General features: G+C 41.7%; 2 protein-coding genes across 7 annotated transcripts in view; one reads left to right on the forward strand and one right to left on the reverse strand.

Moving 5' to 3' along the window:
- LOC117142830 (dystrophin) overlaps positions 1-22608 on the reverse strand; it is a 134194-nt gene that overhangs the window by 89713 nt on the left and 21873 nt on the right. For 4 of the 5 annotated variants that reach the window (XR_004459576.1, XR_004459575.1, XM_033307055.1 and 1 more), the window contains 8 exons: positions 20465-21505; positions 20140-20369; positions 19608-19769; positions 19387-19546; positions 17226-17321; positions 17024-17156; positions 11257-11420; positions 11067-11172 (listed from right to left, as the gene is read on the reverse strand). Coding sequence is in view for 3 of the 5 variants with exons in the window: in XM_033307055.1 (XP_033162946.1) it covers positions 11067-11172; positions 11257-11420; positions 17024-17156; positions 17226-17321; positions 19387-19546; positions 19608-19769; positions 20140-20369; positions 20465-21505 (2092 nt within the window). In the remaining 2 variants the exon portion in view is untranslated. Of the gene's footprint in view, positions 1-259; positions 1809-11066; positions 11173-11256; positions 11421-17023; positions 17157-17225; positions 17322-19386; positions 19547-19607; positions 19770-20139; positions 20370-20464; positions 21506-22608 lie in introns of those variants that run through there. The other variant, XM_033307057.1, reaches the window with a different exon arrangement.
- LOC117142831 lies at positions 14359-15828 on the forward strand. Of its 2 annotated transcripts, none has more exons than XM_033307061.1 (2): positions 14359-14847; positions 14957-15827. In XM_033307061.1, the coding sequence occupies exons 1-2, from the start codon at positions 14443-14445 to the stop codon at positions 15593-15595; spliced, it is 1044 nt and encodes a 347-aa protein (XP_033162952.1). In that variant the 5' UTR covers positions 14359-14442; the 3' UTR covers positions 15596-15827. The 2 variants fall into 2 exon arrangements, with proteins under 2 accessions (XP_033162952.1, XP_033162953.1); XM_033307062.1 differs by having other exon boundaries at positions 14765-14847; positions 14937-15828.

Below are 22608 nucleotides of genomic sequence, written 5' to 3' on the forward strand. Positions count from 1 at the left end.
TAACAACTTGACTCATGTACATATAAACACTTCTTAAATTTATACAGAATTTGGGATCTCAGTATCGGTTTGTTTTTGAGATTGGGGGCGGTATAGGTTTAGGTCAATAGTTTTTGCGCTATTATTCTCTGTACAAATGGTATACTTAGTTAAGTATTTATGCTTAAAAAACCCTTTTTATAAGGTGTTTTCGTTGATAAACGTTTCAGGGAGTTGCTTTAAGGGCAGGGAGAGGAAAACCACCTTTGGGAAACCTTACCCTGAATGCCACCGCTTGAGTTCTGGGTGAGCTGGGTTTCGTCGTGCGAAGACCTTCTGCGCATGCGCAGCTCCTCCCGCGACAGAGCCCCACTTCCGGCGGCCACTTGAGCGGCAGCAGCTGCAGCGGCCGCAGCAGCAGCGGCAGCGGCGGCTCGTGACTGCGCCTGATGTTGCAGCAAGGCGGCGGCGGCAGCGGAACCCGGCGATTGGCCCATATTGTGGACCACCTGTGGCGGTATGTTGCCCAACAATTGCTGGCGGATCTGCTCGCGGAACTCGCTGCTCAGCGGCATTGGAGGTTGCTGCGAACCGGAAGTTCCTGAATTTGCCACCGCATTTCCGGTGGACGAATTTGCGGCACCACCTGCAGCAGCGGCCACGGCATTCAAATTGTTCTGAAAACGATGGCGACTATATTGGAGCTCCAGTGGTAAGTTTCGATCCAGTGAGCGCATATGGTGCTCAATGGTGGAGCGCATGGATTGCTCCACCTGGGAATTGGAGCTCGATGAGGAGGAATTATTGAGCAGGGATTGCTGCTGGGCCTGGGCCCTCAGTTGTTTCAGTTCCTCCAGGGATTGTCGAGAGTCACCTGCTCGTCCTTCGTCCAAGGATAGGTTCCTTTCGTAGTTGGCAGTTCTGAGATTCACCGAGCCACCGCCCAGATGTCGAGCACCTGCCGCTAGGCTAGCCTTAAAGCTCAAATCGAAATTGTTTTGGACTGCAGCCTCCATGTTCCTCAGATTCATTTGCTCCTGCATGGCCCGTTCCATGTTGCGCAAGCCACTCTCAATTCCTCGCAGTGCATCCTCCGACCCGAACTCCTCTGTGGGCGATGCAATCGATCGCTGGTTGATCTTCTTCGCCTCACTGGCTCTTGTGGGCGCTGGCGAGGGTACGGGATTCAGGCCATTCTTGGAGCTCTGTTCGCTGAGGGCCGCCACGGCGGATTGGAGGACCAGTGGCGGCGGCGGTGGTGGCATTTCAAAGGGGTTCGAGCACCGCCGAGCGGCCATTCCCTCGGCTGAGAGCGTGGAATGCTTTTCGGGCGGTGGCGGCGGTTTATCCTTGAACTTCATGCCCGCCAACGGGGAACTTTGTGCTGAGTTCTGAGCGGAACTCTGAGTGGAAGCGGGTTTCCTGGGCAGCGGCGGTGGTTGCCTCATGGTTGGCGGTAGTCCGGGCACCATCATCGGCTGTCCATCGGGCATGCTCTTCAGGCTGTGACGTTTGGGTGGTATTTCCGGTGGTGCCGCACGATCACTGGCGCCCCTCGCGGGAATCGCCGGAACCGGACGACTTTGGGTGGGCGGCAAGGGGGGCGGGGCACCGGTTTTGTGGGCCGGCAGCGTGTTAGTCGCATGCTGCTCCTGTGATCCCTGTTTCCTCAGCAATTGCTGTCCTCTGAGTGCCGCCTGGGCTGCCAATTCCGAGTTGATGCGAGGTATCTCGGGTGCGAGTTTCGGTCCATGTGTGCTGGAATCATCGCCACCCAAAGTGGGCGGGATTGGGGGCGGTGGTTTGGCAGTCATATCGATTTACACGCCTCCTCACAGCCTTGTGCGTTTTTAAGGATTTTCCCGGGACTTTTATGTTGTATATTTTGTTTTGTTGGGTGGTTTGCGGGATTTTAACACTTCACTTGATTTGCATTATCACGCTGCGCATTATGTGCGTTGAAATGTTCGATTGGCCAGCGGCTCTTCACTCAGTCTCAGCCGGAATAAATGTATAAAAAAGTGTATAAAAAACGGCACTGTTGACATTGGTAAAACGTTGAATGTTAATGGTAAACATAAGCTCCACCTTTCTCTCTCTCTCTGTTTCTCTCACTTTCTCGCTCTCTTTTAGATTTGAGTTTGTTTATAAAACGTGCCGGAAACTTAACACAACCAACTACCACAAGCAAATACGCCAAAGAGCAAAATAAACAAAAGAGAGTGCGAAAAATACTCTTAGTTTCGCACTCCATTTGCGCCATCTTCGCAACTTTCTCTCTTCACCGCACACACACACACACACATTCACTTCTTGATTTTCACCACACTTTGCGCATTTTCCTGCGCCGGCTGTTTCTCGTTGCATACTTCTTGGCACTGCGTGCTTTGTCCGCATATACAAACAGTGGGAACCAACTAATGGAAACACTAACTCTTTATCTTTTCAGGGCTATTTACAATGTGCTATGAGTTAAAAGTTGAGTATTTGTATTTTCAACGGAATTTTACTATTTGGCACAAGTGCCTTTCCAATTCTTCCTATTTCTCTCTTATCCAGTGTCTACTGCACATTTCTTGGCTGGCCGTTCCGCATACGAAATCAGGGAGCTACTGGCAATGTTTTCACGCATTTCGAAGTCGGTCCTGCAGCTGCATTTAACTTTTGGCACCTGCAACAACGCCAACGCAGACATGTAGTGCGCTTTATTGTGATGCCGGGACCGGGCCCCCGCCCGCTTGCTCCTCCTGCGGAAAAGCCCATCCAGGCACTTCCTTGGTGGCAGGTGCATTTAACTTCTGCCACAGACACAAACACAGACACGCTGGCGAACAAGTGCAGACAACAATGTCGGGACGATGGCCATTTGGCATACGGGGCATTTTCAGTTTCCACTTGTGATTCTTTTGTTGCCCCTGTGCGCCTCTGTTGCATATTCAACCCGGCTCAACTGGCTGTCGTGGCAGCAGCAGCGGCACTGGCAGGACTAAAAACTATTATCCTGACGACCCCTTCTGGCAACTGAAGGTTCCTGAGTCCTTCCTTCCTTCCGTCACCGACTTACAGTTAATAGGTTTCTCGCTGTAATTTTTACGGCCGCGTCTGCCGGCTTCTTGATTATGCAGCCGTCGCCAGATCTATTTAATTTATGACAAAAGTTGATTATTAAAAACTTCACTCGCAGCTGGAGAAAGTTTCTCTGCTCCCTTTTTTCGACTGCCTCACAATTGCACTCAATTAGCTGGAGGCTTTTGCAGAAAGTTGGGTAAAGCGGATTAGCGGGCTGTGAAATGACAACTAATGGAAATGGATTGTCAAAAACTTCTGGCAGATTGCTGATTTGGCCAGAAAGTAAATGAAATATGTCAGCAATACGAAATTAAAGACGCAAACTAGTTAAGGGACCCATTTATGTTGCAGTAAATAACTAATGGTTATTTGATTTGCCTATGTCATCAGGCTGCTATCCATCAATTGCATACAGAACTCATGAATTAAGTATGCGTAATTCCTCAAATCGACAATATGCTCCACATTCGCTTGATTATCCCAATAACAAATACGTTTGGCCGGCCCTTCACAAATAGGGCTCAATAAATTCAATACCCATTGAATTTTTCTATTTCCCAGCTAGCCCTAATAACACAATAATGGCTTCGATAATGAGAGCAATTTTTCCACGACACTCGATTGACACATCCATTGTTCTAGGCTCCACCAATCATTAATCATATTTACCCCCCTTTACTCTCAACGCCCAGACAATTCCGACAATTTCCCATTTTAAGTTTTCAGCTGAGACTTGGGCAAAATTTGCTTATAAATAGTCAGAAAGCATGCTATGCGATGAAACTTCGGTGCTTTGCGTTGGTGGAGGTGTGGCTTCAAAATGGGGCCGATGCCGCTTGTTTGGGGGGCAGATACATAGATAAACTATTTTTATACAAGACACGTTTTCTGCCATGAGATGCGGGCGATACAGGCGTATGAAATGTTTGACTGCTCCGCCTAAAAGTATGCAATCAAGTTCTGAGCTGAGTTGTGGCGCTTGTTGATGAAAGTATCCTTGTATTTCTTGCTCAAGTTATTTTTTAAGTTTGCTGCGGTTAAAGTTTTAGACATACCCGGAGTAGTTTATAGGATACACAAAGAATGCTCAAGACTAAATGGATATTCTTCTGGTGGGCGAACCATTTAATAGCACAAGAAAATTGGACCAATGTGCTTTTAAGCAAAGTGTGGTTAATAAATTGATGGAAACAGAATACTATTGACTAACTTAGTTAACAATGATATCTGGCAGTATGAATAGTTCCATACAAGATCCCCAAGAACATTTGAACTGATTTTGCTAGCACTAAACTACCTTCATGGAAATGTGAATTCATTAACTACAGAACGCCCTAATCAACCATCTTAAAACATTAATTTCTGTCAGTGCAGTTGTTGCGCTGCTTGTTGCAGTAGTTTCCGCTTTGTTGTTTTAGTCCTTGTTGATTTTTGCCATTGTAGGAGCTCCAAGATTCGTTGTGTTATTTTTCCACGCTTTCCATTCGTTTCCTTTTGCCAGCGTTGCTGTTTTTGTGTTTCGCACGGAGTGGACTCCAATGAATTCCTAGACGCACACACTCACACACGTGCGCTCAAGCACACACACACACACACAGAGAGAAACAAGCTCGCACGCCTTAAGTTATGCTTCACATTTTTTCTGCTGCTCTTCAGGCTCGTTCCGTGTAATTTATTGAAACACATTCATTTCTCGCTATGATGTGAGCAATAGCAGCAACAACAAGGGCAAAAAACGACCGCCATCAGAAACACGCCCACTTTATTTAGCCAGTTGTTGTTGTTCGTCTGCTTTTTGTAACGCATAAACTTGGTTTATTGAATATTTATATGCAAATTGCGGACGATTTCGTGAATGCACGGTCGTTTTTCTGCTTTTGTTTATCCTATTTGATTATTCATTTGTAATGGAATTTCATATTTTTCTATAATTAATTTCTATGGATTTATGATGGGCTTGTAAAGTGCTTTTTGTAATTTATATAAACGTTTAATGGCAATGTGGATTAAACTTGTTTATTGGGGTTAAATAATTGTACGCATTTTTGTACTTAGTAGCTGTAATTAGGTACTGGAATAAATCCAATAAATTAAATTACATTTTTGTAGGTTTAATGGTTTTATGATTTTTGAATTTATTGATTATTGATATTATTATATTTTTTATTGTGCCATTTAAAAAGAATCTTGAGTGGAATGAATGAACTATTGTTTTCTCACTGATTTTTCTATTTATTCAATCCTGTCTCATTTTTTATGCGGAATAATAACAAATATTGTTTATTTAGCTAGCGAATTTCACGTTGTTTTCGTTATTTGTTTTATCGCAGGACGCTTTTGCCTTTTTTGTTGAACAACATTTTGCGGCTTTTTGCCACCCTCACGTTTATTGATTTACAAATACGGCGGAGAGCGAGCGAGAGGGGTAGAGTGGGCGAGCGAGTGAGAGAGCGAGAGGGGAGCAGGGCTGGGCAATAAGCCGCCGCAGACACAAAACTTTAAATGCCGTTTTGTGGTTTGACTTTGCTTAGCTTTTGGCTTGTTAGCCCCACTAAAACTCTTGCACACAAACACACACACACTCGATTGGTTCGCTAGTCGAGCCACGAAAATGTTGCATCTAAATTACAATTTGTTGTTTATATTTTTATATTTCTGCCGGAAGCTCTTACGCGACGCGCACCGTGCAGAGAAAACGTGAATGGCTCCACGGGATTACACGGAATGGATTTGGATATGGAGGAGTTTCACAACCGTTTGTACGTAGTCGGAGCCAACGAATGTCCTGACAAGCTGCTCGCAGAACTACGGACCCCCAAAGCGGACAAAGCGGACAAAGAAGAGACGGAGAGAGCGAATAAAGGAGAGAGAGAGAGAGCGAAAGTCACGGCGTAAATTCAACACGGCAACGCTTTTTGTCCAGCTCTCCAAAAGAGCGGCAATCAGCCGACCAGCAACCCCCAAATGGGTAAACAAAAGGTGAGCGGCCAAAAGGGGAGCGCTCTGGTGGGGCGAGGGGTGAGGTGGGGAACGGTGGGCGATAGAGCAACCCCAAAGCAAGTTTACTACCAATACACTGAAAAATAATTACCAAGCTGCTGAAACTTTAGGAGAATATGCAAGATAAAATAACTACTGCTATTAAAAATATAAACAAATTCTACAAATATAACTTAATTATTAATTATATAAGTAATACTTCATATAAGGAAATGAAATGCTAAATGCCAGTTTTTTCCGCAGTGCTCACACCCACCACCCATTGTAACTTTCCTAACCGTACTTTCTCCCGACTTCCGCGATGCTCTCTGTGTATATTGGGTTCACCGGCATTCCGTCAGTTTTCTCCGGCTGCTCTCCGGATCCACTGGCATTTGTTTTGCTAGGCTTCCGTGGGGAGCATGCGCATGGGGCGATGCGATTTAGCCGGAAGACATTCAACCTTCCTGCCACATGTTGTGCGTACGTCTCTGAACCTTGACAACTGATAAGGATTATTTTTGCACAGGGTTGCGGCAGCACCCACCGCACGAAAGAGAGGGATGCACTCGGGCAGAGAGAGAGAGAAAGCGAGGGGCTTGAGCGGTTCGTTGTGCCATTGATGGAATTTGATGTTTATGTTATTGTGGTCTTAGATGTAGATTTTTTTTTATGGGTTGCGCCAGTCGGGAAAAATGCTTGGTGTGCATTGGCCTTAATTAGTTGAAGAAAATATGAGGGGAAAATGAAGGGTGGCTGTCGAGTGATAAGAAAGCCATTAATGTGATAGTGTGCCAAGAAACTAGCTGAAGAATTAGTTCAAAGGTCGTTACGAGATGGTGGACAGATATTTGAGTAGAATGCAAATTGGATTTCTAAAAGAATATACTTTATTATTCCATTTAACTGAGAGTTGATAACCACTAGTTAAAAAAGAAATTGTGAATTGAAATATTCATGCATTTTTGTATAAATGTAAATTTCGTGCGGCGTGGCAGAGACTGAAGGAGCCTCAACTTCATTGTTATATCCTTGTGCAACCTTTTTAATGAATTTAATTAAAATTCATTAGACAACGAAAATTGTTAACGGCATTTCGGTCATATGAGATGGCCAGAGGCAAAAACTGAGACAGAAAGACAGACCGAGAGAAGTCCAGGCACAGGACACGTAGTCGCTTGTGCTGGCCCAGGACAATTTGCGTAATGAGTGAGTGCATGGAGTCCACACCTTTTTCTCCGCTCGCATCCTTTTTATCCTGCCCTCACTCCTTGCAGCAGGGCACTGGAATTTCATTTTTCCGCAGCTGAAAGAGGAGCACACAACTTGGCTTCGCCCCATGAGAATTCTGGGCAAGATGTACCAGGACACCCAAGGGCATTCGGGGTGACAAACAACCACACACGCGCACAACCAAACAAACAATGGCACACAAGCGCAACCGAACACACTTTTTAAAAGTTTCCCCGAAGTACCTATAACCTGCAATGTTTAGACAAATTTCCCGCATACTTTCGTTGCACAAAAAAATTTGTTCGTGCGCAAAACTATTTTAGCGAAAATAACTTACGGGGCTGTGAAAGGCTAAAAAGGCTCAAAAGCCGGAGCTAAAAGTCTAACAACCATGACAATAATTTCACTTAATGCTTACTTAAATCCCACGAGCAAGGGGGCGTGGCAAATCGGGCGTACCGGGTCGCCTTTGTGTCATAAAAGGTCGGAGGTTAAGCAGCCATAGAGAGACTCTTGCTTCACTTCACTTTTTGAGTAATTAAGAAAAGAAACAAGACGCGTAAAATTGAACTCAGCAAATAGCGACTTTGGATACCCTTTACCTATAAAAAACTTTTTAAAAAGTTATAAATGTTTTATGAGGCATAATGATGGCCACACTTTACAATGTGAGTTACATGTATACTTATTATTATGAGTTCTTAAGCTTTAAGAAATAAATAAACTTAAATTTTTATTTAAAAACAGATTTTAAATATTGTAGTTACATCTCTGTTAGATTCATGTGAACTTTTGTTTATATACTATACTATTTCAGTGAAAATTATATTATATTATATCTTTATCAAATGGTGTAAGCATTGAATAAAATTTAAATGAAATTCATAGATTCATATTTATATTTCCAACAATTTTTCTCTCACTGTACAAGCTGAGCGAACTTGCACTTTAAAGCAGAATAGCCAAAGCAACGAACTTCTTGAAAGCGCAGACACATGCCAGGAAGCTATGCCAAACCATTGAAAAGAAAGCGCTCGACTGGGGGAAGCACCAACTTTGGATAAAGAAGGGGTTTTTTGCAAACACGAGGGAGGGGGCGGGGCGGACTGCCTTATTATTCGGGGGGGATGGGCGGTATAAGAGGGGCAAGGCCTATTAAAGCGTGTAATGGCGTGAAGCGGGCGTGTGTAGCGCCAAAACAGAAGGAAAGGGGCTGGATGGGTTGTGAAGTTGAAGGCGTTTGTGAGGCAAAAGGCTGCAATTAAAGGCAATTTGGGCGCCAAAAGGAGGGAAGGGGGCGTAGTGTGGGTGGGAAGCCACTGAGCCTGTGCTTGGCCAACGGAGTGCGTTGTCCTTTCAGATAATATGCTCGCAGCTGGCTTGTTGGTGTGGCTCTGTTGTGGCAGTTGTTGGCCAAGTTGCAGCAACAGCCGCTGCACTGAAATTGCATGTCAAAGACAGATTTACGAGCCAACCTCAACGCTCGCACAGACACACACTCACACACAGACACTTGTATTTATACACTCGCCCCCATCCGTGCGGTCTGGTATTTTATTTATGATAAGGACTTTGGGGTCATTTGGGTTGGCGAAAAGTTTGTGCGACTCCTGGCCCAAAAACGAGAGAGGGGAAGGAGAAGCGAAAATAAGGTGCAGCTAGACGGAGAAAAAGGGAAGAGACAAACCGCCAACGAGATAATGAATAATGGTTTATTTAAGCCTCACTTTACGAAATACGTAATTAATTGGAGCTCTTTGCTTCATTTTCAACCACTTTTGCCGATAATAAACTAGGCCTGGCCGCGAACAGTTTTCCGTGGAAATCCTAAACGGGCTTTGAAAAGCAAATTGAAATACAATGCCACCCCAATGGACATATTTTCGGTTTGGCTCTTAGCCAATAGTTGGTGGCAACATTGAAACACTTTAAAATACCCTATTCCAGCGAACACGCTTCATTATGAGAATAAGTAAAATGAAATATAAATCTTAATTTACGTTAGGTAAAATATTTATAAAAAATAGAAATATATTATTATTAATAATAATTAATAGCGCAACTAAAATGTTAAGAATGATACTAAATAGGTCGCTGAAATGTCATATTCAAAAATAATATACTTTTAACAAACCTTAAGGCAAAATAAAATGAATTCACATACAAATAAAACCCTAACAAGCTCAGAATTATTATGTGGACTATTATTTTTTTCAATTTTATAAAAATAATTTATGTATGTGCAACTGCAGGGCACACAGCTCTATACGAAGCACAAAAAAGCAAAATTCACTTGCTGCAAGCAACTGTTGGCATCTCCATTACAAAAGGCCCAAACAGATGCACTCCCCGACCCCCTCTCTCCACACACACATATACACACTCACAGTGGCAAACACACACACTTATAGCAGGAAAAAATAAGGCAGAAATGCACGTACAAATGGCCGAGATGAGAGAACGTGGCCGACAAGTTACAAATGTTTATGACAAACCAAACATCATAATAATGTGTAACAAGCAGTGCAGGCAACTCCCAGCTCATCTGGCTCCTCTCGCCCTTACATACCACCCCCTGGAAATGCCACCCCGATCCCAAAGAGCATGAAAATATTTCAGTTAGCATCCTGCTGGCTGGATATTTTCCCATTTTCCCCGCCGGCTGCCTCGCTTGTCAATTAAATGTCAACTGGCATAAATGTTGCATGCCGCTTGCTCAACTGCCACATTAAAATTCCGCAGAGAAAAAATAAAAACGGGAGAGTGAATGGGAATGAGCGTTTTCTCTCAAAGGAGCGCTCTTTACCCTCATATGCTCTTAGCTCAGTGGCTGTCAAACTGCAGGACTCACCACGACCTGAAAGTATGCAATCATTTGTTTAACAAGCAAACCGAACTCTCTCTTTTGTCCACCTTAGTGTGAGTATTTATTCTTGACATTGTTTTGAGTCAGCCCGTTTAAAGAGAACGTTTTCGAATTGAAACAAACCGGCTACCGAGGTTCACGGCCCCTTTATGCAAATGTTGACAGTCCTTTTAACCACACGGCCACCGCTACTCTTCCCGAATCCCCTTCGAAAACATTCCCCTGACTGAGTTAGCAATTTTAAGTGGCCATCCGCTGGCTTCTGTTGCTGTTCAGTACAACACTCATATGTCTCGCTTTTCCCCTTGCCCGCTTTTCCACATTCATACGCTCACCTACCCATATCCTTGCATGCATTTTGTCTCGACCGGCGGAAATTTGTTTGCACCGAAGTGATTTCTGGGTTTCGCTACCGGGGGTTTTCGAAAAAGGAAATGGATTCGTGTTGTACAGCCATCAGCCGTATCCAATCCCCTTGGCAGCGGAGACAGAGCAGCTAACAAGGCCTAATGAAATTTCCATATGTGAGCCAATTTGCACAATTTCATTCAGAAATTAATTGAGATTCGAAAATACACTCACGAATGGGCAAGATGAAAAACTATTTGCAGAGATTAATCAGTGCCTTAGATAAGATATTTAGTTTCGCGAGTTGCAAGTTGGCAAAGATTTAAGTCTGACGGTTGAGAAATTTGACTAACAATAAGTACTGCATTAGAAATTATAATGCATCTCAGATAATTATTCAGCATTTAAGATTTGTAATAAATCACAGAATTCTATACACACTTAATATCAAAAATATAGCATATATGTTTATAGATACGGGGCAGAAGATTGATGATCATCATTAAGGACATTATCTTAAGAAGTCACCCTCTTAGAAATGCCATACCAAACTCAATACATTCAAAGCCCCCATAGTTCTTAAAGGACTCACCTTTCTCCTGGAGTTGCTGCCGTTTTACGTCGCCTTTGAGCACTTCCGCCGTGTGAACCAGTTCGTTGAGCTGCGGCTTTTTCATTTTCAATTCACGCAGGACTTTCTGTGAACGGAAGATATATGTGATGTGAGAAAAATGGATATGGGTGTGAACCCGAATGGGTGTGTTGAATTTCATGGGGCGCACCTCCTGCTTCTCGATGGCCAGTCGCACTGCATCGCCATCGTCGACGAGCACGCTCTGTATCTTGATCATGTTTTGTTCCCAAGTAAGCCAGTCGGAAATTTGCAGCACCGACTTATCGAAGCTGCCGGCCAACGCTCCAGTACCACTCGGCTCGTTATTGTACTCTGTAAGAGGAAAAAAATGGGACAAATTGAAATGGGATTGAAAATGAAAGAGGAACGAGCGTGGGGAAGGACTTCTTGCTAATTAGCCTGTCCTTTTAAACAGACCCACACAATCACACAATCATCCTGTGTGTCGCTGCTGATGATGACTTGCTACTCATTAAACAGCACCAGTTGTGGTTTTGACCCTACCCAACTGACCACTGCTGGTGGCATACTTATCGAGGTCACTGTAGCTGCATATTGAATTATGGATTTTCATTCTCGACCACTACTCATCCAACTATTTTTCTTTATTTCTGGTGTGGCTTGCCACTTCCCCCTTGACTTTGTTGCACATTTCAGCAAATGGCAAGTAAATGAAAAACTATTTCAATGAAGCAAAAGTTTCGAGTGTCTTGGTTGATGGCTGTACGATGGGATACACATTAAATTTACGATAAATAAATTTTAACATATAAATTAAATCTCTAGGGTTATTAAATTAAATATACTATCATAATATTAGAAATTTTATTAAAATTGTTAGAATTTGGACAGTTCTAGCAAACCACTAAATAAAGTTTTAGAATATTGCATTTAAAGGGGAACATTATGTCACGTATTTTTGCCAACTTCAAGCGAACTGTCAATGCAATGAAAGCCAATGACAATGAAGTAAGCTCGCAAAGTACAACGCATAATAATATTATTTTAACCCCTGAACTTAAGTTGGTTTCCCTTGCATTATTTCCCCAACTTTTGCCATTAAATGACAATTTTCAATTGCAAGCCATTCAAAGCAAACCATGGTGCAAATATTTCAGAACTCGAAGAAGTAAAGGATAAACACTTGAAATACTTGAGAAAAAAGAGTAGAAAGGAAATGTAAAGAAAAGCTTAAGTAGGCGCAGAGCAAAGGCACCGAAAGGAGACTGAAAAAATGGCCAGGTGGGTGGAGACGGGGAGGTCCTTCTGACAGTTATGAAAGTTTCTCCAGGCCTGAGTTTGCCAATAATCCGGGAAAACAAAACCAAAACAAACTAAACTGAAAATGGAGGGACACGTTGGTTTTTTTTTTTGTGCTTTTCTGCTATTTTGGTTTGTAGTTTTCGCAGTGTCCCTCGCAGGATTAGGCCGGTCCGCAAGGACAGGGGATTTTGGCGACAAATGCCAAGTCCAAGGAGGACAGCTAACACGGTCCTGGCCACCAGCGGGATTCAGGACATGGGACATGGGACACGGAACGCAGGACGCGTCAAGTTGTGGCGTCTGAAAGCATTTACAGTGAGTGAGCGACTGAATGAATGAGAGTTCCAAGCCCACAAGAAGCTGTTAAGCAAATATATGCACTGAGAAAAATATTCAATATGACACACTTATTCGATATATTTAACATTTAGAAAAAGACTTAGCCTTGTTAGCTATATCCCGAATAATCTCAAAAATGGGCTAAAATCAAAATTATTAAATGATTTCATGACAATCAGAAACATTGCATTCTTTTCCAAAGAAACCTTGAACGTATCATCGAATGTTCATTTATTGAATTATTTTTTTCTGTGCATATAAAAAAAGGAAACCAGAAAGCAATAATAACATGGCTGACAACCACACACATGGTCGGAAAACACGTTGAAGTAGCAGTGAAACACGTTAAGTGTAAAATTTCTTTTCACTCATTCTGATGAATGTTTCAGGTAGGCTCCATATACACAAACCCCTTTTGCTTTGTACTGTGCCATTCACAGGACAGGTGCAAAGTGGTAGAAAATATCATATAAAGAATAAAAAAAAATAAAATACACAGAAAATGAAAAGAGCTGATAACATTCCCTCCATTTTTCTTACTTCCACGCGCCCGACTTCTATCGTTAAAAGTAAACGGGCTCTACCAGAAAATGTCATAATTCATTAAAAGCCAAAGAAAGCGTGAAATTCTGGGCTCCTTCCCATTCTCCCCTTCAGTTGTCACTCAACTGAGGAGCGTCTTCCTTTTTTCTTCAGTCGGGGAAAGTCCGAAAAGGTCTTTAAGACAGACACAGTGACATCTTAGCGGAAAGAAAAGTCGTTTTAAAGTTTTCAATTTAAGTGATGGATGACCTTGATGGGCTTTAATTTGTTACTTATATTTTGGGAAATGTTTATCGCTGTTTTGGTATTTACCTATAAGTAATCCGATTCAGCACCTTGATTATTTATTATTTATTTATATCTCACAAATATTTCTAGATTTGATTCCATTCCATTATTTGGAGTTTTTCTATTTAAATTGTGCGACGTTACATTTTAATTTATTTTGATCATTTGTAATATATATTTTATATATTTTTTTTAAATTTTAAATGGGATAGTTTACACTCAGGTTTTAAAATTTATTATTATTTTCTGTCGTATTGCATTATAAGTATCACTTCCACCTTAGAGTTTTTACTTCCTTGCCGCTGAACGATTTATTTTCAAATGTTTCCTTCTTTGTGCTCAACAGCTGATTAAAACGGTTAAATCGAATAAAGCTTCCAAAAGCTCATGAGGAATCATAAAAAGCTTGAACAAAGCGAAAATTTCCAAAATGACATCCTTCAAAGCTTAAACATAAGTTAAATTATTGTAGAATTACTTTCTTAGCCCAACATTACATAAACGTTTAACTTGAGATATAATCCATATCACGTATAAAGCAAATTAGTTTCGTCCCCTTTTTTAATTTTAAATTGTTGGTGATAAGATATATGAACGAGCCTATGAACAAAGTTGTCTACATTAGGTAAATACATCATTTTGAGCGACATCTATAGGCAATGCAACACACCAAATTAGTTTGGTAGCAGCCAGCTTTTGTCGAGCTGTACATACATGACTTTAAAACTGTAGTCATTCAATTAAAAAAGGTACAAATTAGAAGAAACACATCTAATTATCATTTAGATATTTGTCATGTTTAGCTAGAAAAAAACCATACACTCAAAAAATAAAAAGAAAAACAGTTGAAAAAGAAAACAATTCATAAAAAAATTCATAAACAACAAAAAACACAAACGCGATGCGAAATTCAAAGAAAGATTCGTTCAGGGAAGAATATGGGAGTGGGACTAGGAGGCCACACAACTCGCTGAATCTGGTTGATCGGGAACTTTCTGTTTTCATGAGGATACCAAAGCTAAAATTCCAATCCGTGGAGCCCTTACCCATCGCTTCCAGGGACTATGGGCTAATGAAGTCCTCTAATAAGTCGTCGACTCCATATCCTCGCGCGCAGCAAGGAGTTGATGCCAGTTTACTAAAGGCTCGTCTCATAATGCGTACTGGTTCTGATAATCGAAACCATTCACGCCCGGAAAGGCCGGAAAGACCGGAAAGACCGGAAAGGCCGGAAAGACCGGAAGACGGAAGTCCAAGTATCAGCGATGGGAGCTCTCATAGGTGGAAAACCCTGCCAAAATCTAAGGTAATGTTTGCATGATTTCAAACAAAATATAATTTTAAACAAAACATTTAAGGAGTATTGTTTATAATTATTTACGAATTTCTTTCAAGCCAATTGCACTTTTTTTTAGCCATCGGTCGCCGTATTTCGTCGCCCGTCGCTGACTAGGAGTATGAAGGATATAGTTGCCGTTGGCACTCCGCATCCAAAAAAAGGCGTGGCCTTAAATCCCAAGGTACTGGGCCGGCGGCTGACAGACATAAACGAAATGTTATGGAAAACAACCGATATGAGCGAACATTCAATGCCAAGCCTGGTGAAACCGAAGGGGTTAAAGACGAAGAGGAAGGTCCTGCTGGCAACGCCCGAGGAAAGTCGAGAATCGGAGTTTATGCACCGCCCCGGAGCACCGCCAGATGAAGAACTGGTCGGTGAGGGTGTGAGCCCGCGGTTAACCTATACCGACTGCGAAGACACGATGTGCTCGATTTGCGAGGAATTCCAGGAGCCGCAGCTAAGTTTCGCAGAGCGACGCAAGATTTCCCAGGAGGGGGAGTACACCATTGCAAAATACGGCCGGAAAATGAGCGATATAATGATGGCGGCCCCAAATGCGAACCAGGAGGTTGACGACAAAAGTAAGCGCTACGCAAAGAAAGCTAGTTTAGAGATGGAGAGGTATATGCGATCGCAGGGCCTGGTCAAGATATCAAACGATCAGGTTACCATGACCAGAAATATGGCCCGTATATCGACACAGATGAATTGATCCCTTTATGGATTATATGATCACTGGTCACGCGAGGGATTTCTTGTAGCTTAGCTAGCAGGATTGCCAAAGGATGAGAGATTTCTTCACCTACAGCACTCCTGCTGGTTAGAGGTACGAGACTTCGATGTGGTATCTGAATATATTCAACAATTTGGATTTTATTTTATGTAAATTGTGGTCAACTTCTCAAAAAGGATTATCATTAATGGAATCTATATAATATAATTGAAATATAAAAAAAAACTATTTAAACAAAGCGAAAGTTTAACTAAATAATTCCTTCTTCTTAACTTCTGCCACAAAGCCCCAAGTAGCTGGCATGCCAAATATGTATTCAACAACATATGTCTGCATCTGTTATGGAATCTAGGAAAGGGGTCTACAACATGGGGAACATGGCATGGCACCCACCTCCCACTGGGTAAGTCAACACCGAAAACATGCACATAAAATGTCAAAAGTGCCATTGACATGGCACATTTGGTATCTGGCTGCCCTTTTCCTATAAAAACATAAACAAAAAACGGAAATGGTGTAGGAAAAACATCGGGAAACATCGATGTCCTTTGTATTTTTAGTTATTAAACATGTATGGAGACGAGTGTAACTTGCACCAAAATGCATTGTAGCTTACGAAATTTTTCTTTTTAAATTGCACATAAAAATTTTTAAACGCTAAATGTAAATCAACACATAGTTCAAATGAAAGTGCACATACGCCGAATAGAATTACAATGAAACAAAAACTTGTACGTGCTGTTTCAAGAGTTTTGGTTTTGTTTTTGTTGGCCAATGTGCAAATTATTTAGCCAGTAAAAAATGTTATTAAATTTCAATTATGTGAACGTTTGTGTGCAGTAATAAAACCACAAATCATATCAATTAATTTTGGTTTGAAAAAAAAAAAACAGGAAACTAAATATAGGAATTTTTATGTAATTTGCATAAACAATGGAAAGCTAGCATACGTATGTGCTTCAATGCTTACATTTAATAATTAATAATTTTAAAATAAATGCAATGCACTGCTATCTTTTCAAATTATTTTAAATTACATATTTAAAGCAATAACTAATAACTATTTAATATACGTTTAAATGTCCTCTCTTTTGCAAAGTAAATAATTGAAAGATAATTTGATTAATGTCCTGTGCTGACAGCATTCAAATAAATGCCTTCTGGCAGGATGAACACACTCGAAAAGTGCTCACCCCAAAGTTTATCCACTAGACCAAGTCCACTTTGACAGCTTGTCTACATTTAAGCAGTCAACTCGAGCGTAAACCAAACAATTGAAGCCAATTCAACTTGCCGACAATCAACAAGAACATTACGAACGTTACCATTGAGCTAGGTTGGGATTCGATCTCTCTAAGCTTCCAGAATAAAAGGAACTATTTCAAACAATTGAGTGGGCAGGCTTACCGGAACGACAGCTCATGGTGGACGCACTGGATGCATCTGGGCGCTCCTTGCCATTGGAAATTCGGGGGCCATTTCTTAGTTCCGTCAACGAGAGCTCAATGGAATCCGCATGAGCTATCAAATTGTTTTTCGTCTGCAAAATGGCAAGGCATGCTCAACGTAAGGGTTTTCAATGGCTAGCGAAAAGTGTGTGTGGGCAAACCTTTTCAATTTCGTTCATCATGAGGGGCGTGACCTTCGGCATCTGGGCGTTCTTGCCAATGGCGCTGACAATCACCTGCAAATCGTCGTGCCGCTCCTGCAATCAAAATGGGGAGATGTAATGTAAAAATACAAAAGAAAGTGAGTTTTAATATTAAAAGATATTTAACAGCGAATTGATTGCATCTGCATTTCCCTTTAGTGAGACGAATATGCTATAGTTCACTATATGACATTATGCCATTGTTCGTGAATATCTTTAATCTGTCCTATTAAAAGTGCCAGGATACACAGATGTAGTTAAGCTTAATGTCAGCAAATTATATTCTATATTTAATTATTTCGAATTAAATGCAGATATCACGTCAATCAAATAGTCAACAAAATTAAAAGCTCTCATTTGTACACATTATAATGGTTTTAATTTAAAGAAATAGAATGACGGGAAATAGCTATTTGAAATGAAAGTGTGATGCTCAGGAAATTTTAAAAATTAAATTCGATTGCATTACTGCATATCGAGTGAAAATGAAATCGACTTTAAGCGTCGAGCAAGAGCATAATAAAGCAGGTATTAAATGCATTCGATACTCTTGAGCTGCGGCAACTGAAAAATAAATGGCAGTTCGAAGCGGAAACGGAAGCTGAACAAACACATACACGGGCGAGCAAAATGGCCACCGCCTGGGAGAGGAGCAGCCAACGGCGATTGGAATTCAATTTCAGCTGCAATCATGCAGGGACTCTCTTTCACTCTCTCAGGGTAAGGAACAAATGAAGCTGGTCGAGGTTGGGCGGGACGCAGGTGGGCGGAAAACCCTACCACCTCTTTGACGGCGTTTGTCAACCAACAAAATTGCATTTGTGGGTCGTGAATGCAGCGCGATGCAAACTGTTGCAGACGATCCGGTTTTTGCTGTCGAAATTTCCCTTCGCGCCAAACTGAAATTTCCGCAAAATTTACAATCAATCACTGGGTCAACAAAGAAGCGCCCGCAAACACATCGGAAAATTTGAAAAGATTTTAAAGCTCTGCAACCGCTTCCCAAACGAGATGGTTCGCTACTGAAGAGGCGCAAACAAAAAAATGGGCAAAAATAAAAACAAAGGCCTCATCTCGCCGGCAAAGAGACGAATTTACATGTTTGCGCCTCTTCGAAATAAATTTTTTCCCATTTTCAATCTTTTTTCCGGCCCCAAAACGCTTCGCTCTGTCTGTCTCTTCCCCTCTCTGAAAATACAAAATCTTTTTCTATTTTTGATTTCATTTTTCGCTTTTTTTGAAACGCTGGCGTTTGTCGCCGTGCTCGCTGGTGCCATAAAATCAAACAAAAAACTGAATAAATAATACATATAAAAATAAACAACAAATGATTGCAGTGATTAATGACTCTGTTGCCTAGGGATGGAACTTGTTGAAAATGTTACATTTATTATAAGCTGCGTAGCTGGTAGCAAAAAGTTGTATATATTTCTCTTTTTGTATGAATGGGCACGTATTCGAAATGGAACCTTCTCAAACCTTCTCAACCTCGTCTTTAAACCTAGACTAACTTTTCTTAAGCAAGTTATTTATATTCCCCATTTTGAATACATATACTGTGCTTAAAATTTTAAAAACAAAATGCATTCAAGTCCTATACAAAATGACACTTGTCATTAAAACATTTCATGTTTAAATACATCATAACGTTTAAAGGAACATGTTCATAATTTAATAGAACATGACAACCATCATATCGTGCAACCCTTCAGAACAGACAGCATCCTCAACAAAATGAGCAGCAGCTCAGGAAAAGAACTCTTTAAATTTCTCTTACTCCACGATCTCTCTTCTGACCCACTAAATACTACGAATCTGCTCCACCGCCCAACTGCATGCAGATGTGTAACTGTGTCAGTCGTGTTTATTTTTGGGGCTTCTAATGGACCCATTTAGCTATGGTGGCCACTGCCTATAGATTTATAGATGTGTGCATCGAAATTCTCAAGAGGGCAATTAACTTGCGGCAAGAGACGAGCATCTATCGTCGAAAGATGTGACGCTGTCTTCACAATGTCCACGTGCATGACTAATTGCAGCGATTAAATAAAAGTGATTTAATTGTAGTTTGCACAGGTAATTTACAGTGTATATTGGCATGATGACCATGTAAACTTACGTTGATATCCTCCATGCGCTTCTCAAGATCACTGCTCGACTTTAGATCGACGGTCTTTTCTATGAGAACGTTGATGCGACGCAGTCCCTTGGTGACCAGCTCCTCGATGTTCACGCTGTCCAGTGGAGGAGCTGGTGCCCCGCTTCCCGAGGTCTTGGATCTATGGAAATTGAGCTTAATGAGGAAATGAAAACTTCAGATGACTTTGAATGGTGCCTTACCTTGCTTGCTGCACTTCTCGGAATTGTTCCCTCAAAATTATTTGGGTGCGCATCACCAGGCGGGATATGCTGCCCTGTCTACCATGGGTTTCCAGAACCAAAGAGTCGCCTTGGGATATCAAGGTGGCTGCATCGGGAGCTATCAGGAGCCGCAGGTCCTCTCTGTAATTATTCAATCGAATGTCACTTGTTTAAGATATCATATGTACATTTTGAGCCTAGTTGTGCCATATTTATATATTTTACGGTTTTTCGTTTTCTCATCCTTATGATAATTAGCTATTCGTAATACTAATACAAACAATAACAAGTTGTCAACAACGTACATCGTAAAATAAGTACATGTGTAATTTTCAGAGTGACCAGCTGACCAAAATTATGATAATACTTGGTATTTTAGAACAAAAGTGAACATGAGTAAAATTTAAAAGGCTTTTTAATGGCTGTTTTAAAAGACTTTCCCTACATTTCGAATATTAAATTGATTAATAGAGTCAATCTTCTAAGACAAATAAATCATAATAAATCTTACGCTTCGCTTTCGTGACACTGTTCAATCTTGGCCTTCGTAAGCTTCAACTTGTAGATCATCTGCTTGGCCTGCTTGTCGAACTCCCGCACACGATCATCCAGATTCTGGGGCTGTTCGCTGAGCGGGCTTTTGAGCGTTACATTTGAGTCATCCACCGGAGAAGGCATCGATTCCAGGACCTTGCTCAGGAAAGGATTGGGCTTTTTGGTAGAGGGCGTCTCAATGCGACTCTGTGTGGATAATTAAGAATAATATTTCTCGAGTTAGTATTGATTCTTTAAAACACTCCGGGAAGTTGATTTGCCAGGCCTTTCAACCAAATTACCGTATCACTATCGGAGTCAATGGTTGGTGTCATTTCCAGCGAGAAACGCGGTATATCTTCATCGTCGGAAAACACGAGAGGCTCAGCATCGAAACCGGATTCTTTGTCGGGACTATAGAAACTATCGCGACCGGGTGATTCGGGTTCCAGAGCATCCATTTCTGGCTGCAGTTGGCGCCAGCGCTTTGGCTTGGAGACTTGCGCTGCCCGTGGAGTATCCGGTGTTTTGGGTTCCTCCTCTTCGGAATCGCGCAGGATATCGCGCTCATTAGCTACTCGCTTGCGTTTCTCATCGAAGGAAATGCGGCGTTTTTCCACCCTCAGGAACGGAGTGCTTGTATTCTCAGCCGAGGGACGCAGAAGGTCCTCCTCTTGTCCCGCCGAATCTTCATCGTTATCCGAAACCTTGGGCAGTGGAGTCTCGTTCAAAGAGTGCTTGCTCTTCGATCGTCGCACCTCATTGCCCTGACTGTCAACTCTAACCGATGAATCCGAGTCCTCGGAGAGATCTACAATCTGTACGGTCTCTACATATTCGGGTACAAATGGTTCCACACTCTCCAGGATATTGACGGTGTCCACGATTTCACCCTGCTGTGGTTCCAGATCAATATTCTGCACAGACATTTTATCGTTTTGGATGTTCTTCACCTTGATCTCCACAACTTGGGCTGGAGAACTTGGGGCCTTTCGCTTAGTTTTCGCTGGTTTGGGTGGTGGAGTGTTCGATACCTTCTCGGGATTAAGGGAAATCTGCGAGAACAGGGTACTGGACTCGGCCAGCCGGAATGTTTGTGGTGGAAGGAGATCCGGCAGGACTTGGTCGCCAACCGCAACCGGAGTATTCTCCACACCCTTCGTTGGCGACTCCGAGGAACTGGTGTGGGCGGATGATGGCGATTCCCCCGATTGGGGTGTCCTGGCACGTCGTTGACGCACTGTATCGCTGACCACAACTATTTCCGTGTCGTCATTTTCGGGAGAGCTCGTATTTCGAGCGGCAAGCGTTGTGGCTTCATTGAAACGGGTTTTCAGCACATCCTGCACAACAAATGCATAGTTTGGTGTAAATTACAAAGCTCTGTAGACTCTCAAAACTAAACAAATGCATTTCTGAAAGCCCATGAAGCCTGGTATATAGGTATTTTTTACATTTAGATACATATTCTCCATTAAAAAAGCAGTGGCCACTTATTTATTAGCGTTGGTTGGTTGGTGGTGAGCGGTGGTAATTGGTGGATTTTTATATATATTTTTTTTGTTTTTGGTGGTGGTGGTGAGCGGTGGATTGGAAGGATTACTTTTTTATGTTGTTTTTGGGATGGTTTGGACATTTGACGCAGCCACAACCAATCGAACGCCACAACAACAATTAGAGGGGAATCAAGTATAAAACTCTACACATTAAAATTGGAAGCGTGAAAATGACACCAAAGTTAGACCCCGTAGAGCTCTAGTGATACGGTGATTTCTGGTTTTATTCAATATTTATAATAATGGTTTATTATCTCTAGCTGGGGTGATGTGGTAGATTTGATGGTTTGGCATTTACCAGTACGGGTAAATGTTGTTGGTTCTGGATTAGCTTGAGGTGGAAAGATTATTTAATGGTTTATGAAACTGGCAAAATAAAAAGAATAATGGGTTGACTAAATTAAGAATGGTAGAAGCGCATTATAAGCAGAAGCAATTGGTTGTGGGATGTGTTGATTTCTGATTGGTTTTAATATAAAATGGATTAGTTTGTGGTCAACTAGAATTTAAAAATTATACTATTAATTTTGATTTAATGGTTCAAAATAGTAGTAGAGAAACATGGTTACTCTAAAAAGTAAATGGCACGATATGTATGTTTAATAAATCTTTATTTCAAGAAATCTATCTCCAGTTCCAATTCGTCTGGCTGTTGAGTACGATTTAAGTTTTAAATCATCCCACAATAAATCAAGCTGTACATTCTGATAAATCAAATGATGTAGAATCGATGATGTGAAACAGAAGGAGTAAAAGTAGAGGAAAATTGAAACCCAATTCCATTTGCTTCGAGCCGGGTCAAAAGGTGTTCGAGTAGAAGCAGCCTCAATGGAATGGGAAGTGTGAGGCGACTCCGATGTAAAAGCGAAATGTGAGGTAAGCAAATAAAG

Source organism: Drosophila mauritiana, chromosome 3R, assembly GCF_004382145.1.
Source record: "Drosophila mauritiana strain mau12 chromosome 3R, ASM438214v1, whole genome shotgun sequence".
Taxonomy (NCBI): Eukaryota; Metazoa; Arthropoda; class Insecta; order Diptera; family Drosophilidae; genus Drosophila; species Drosophila mauritiana.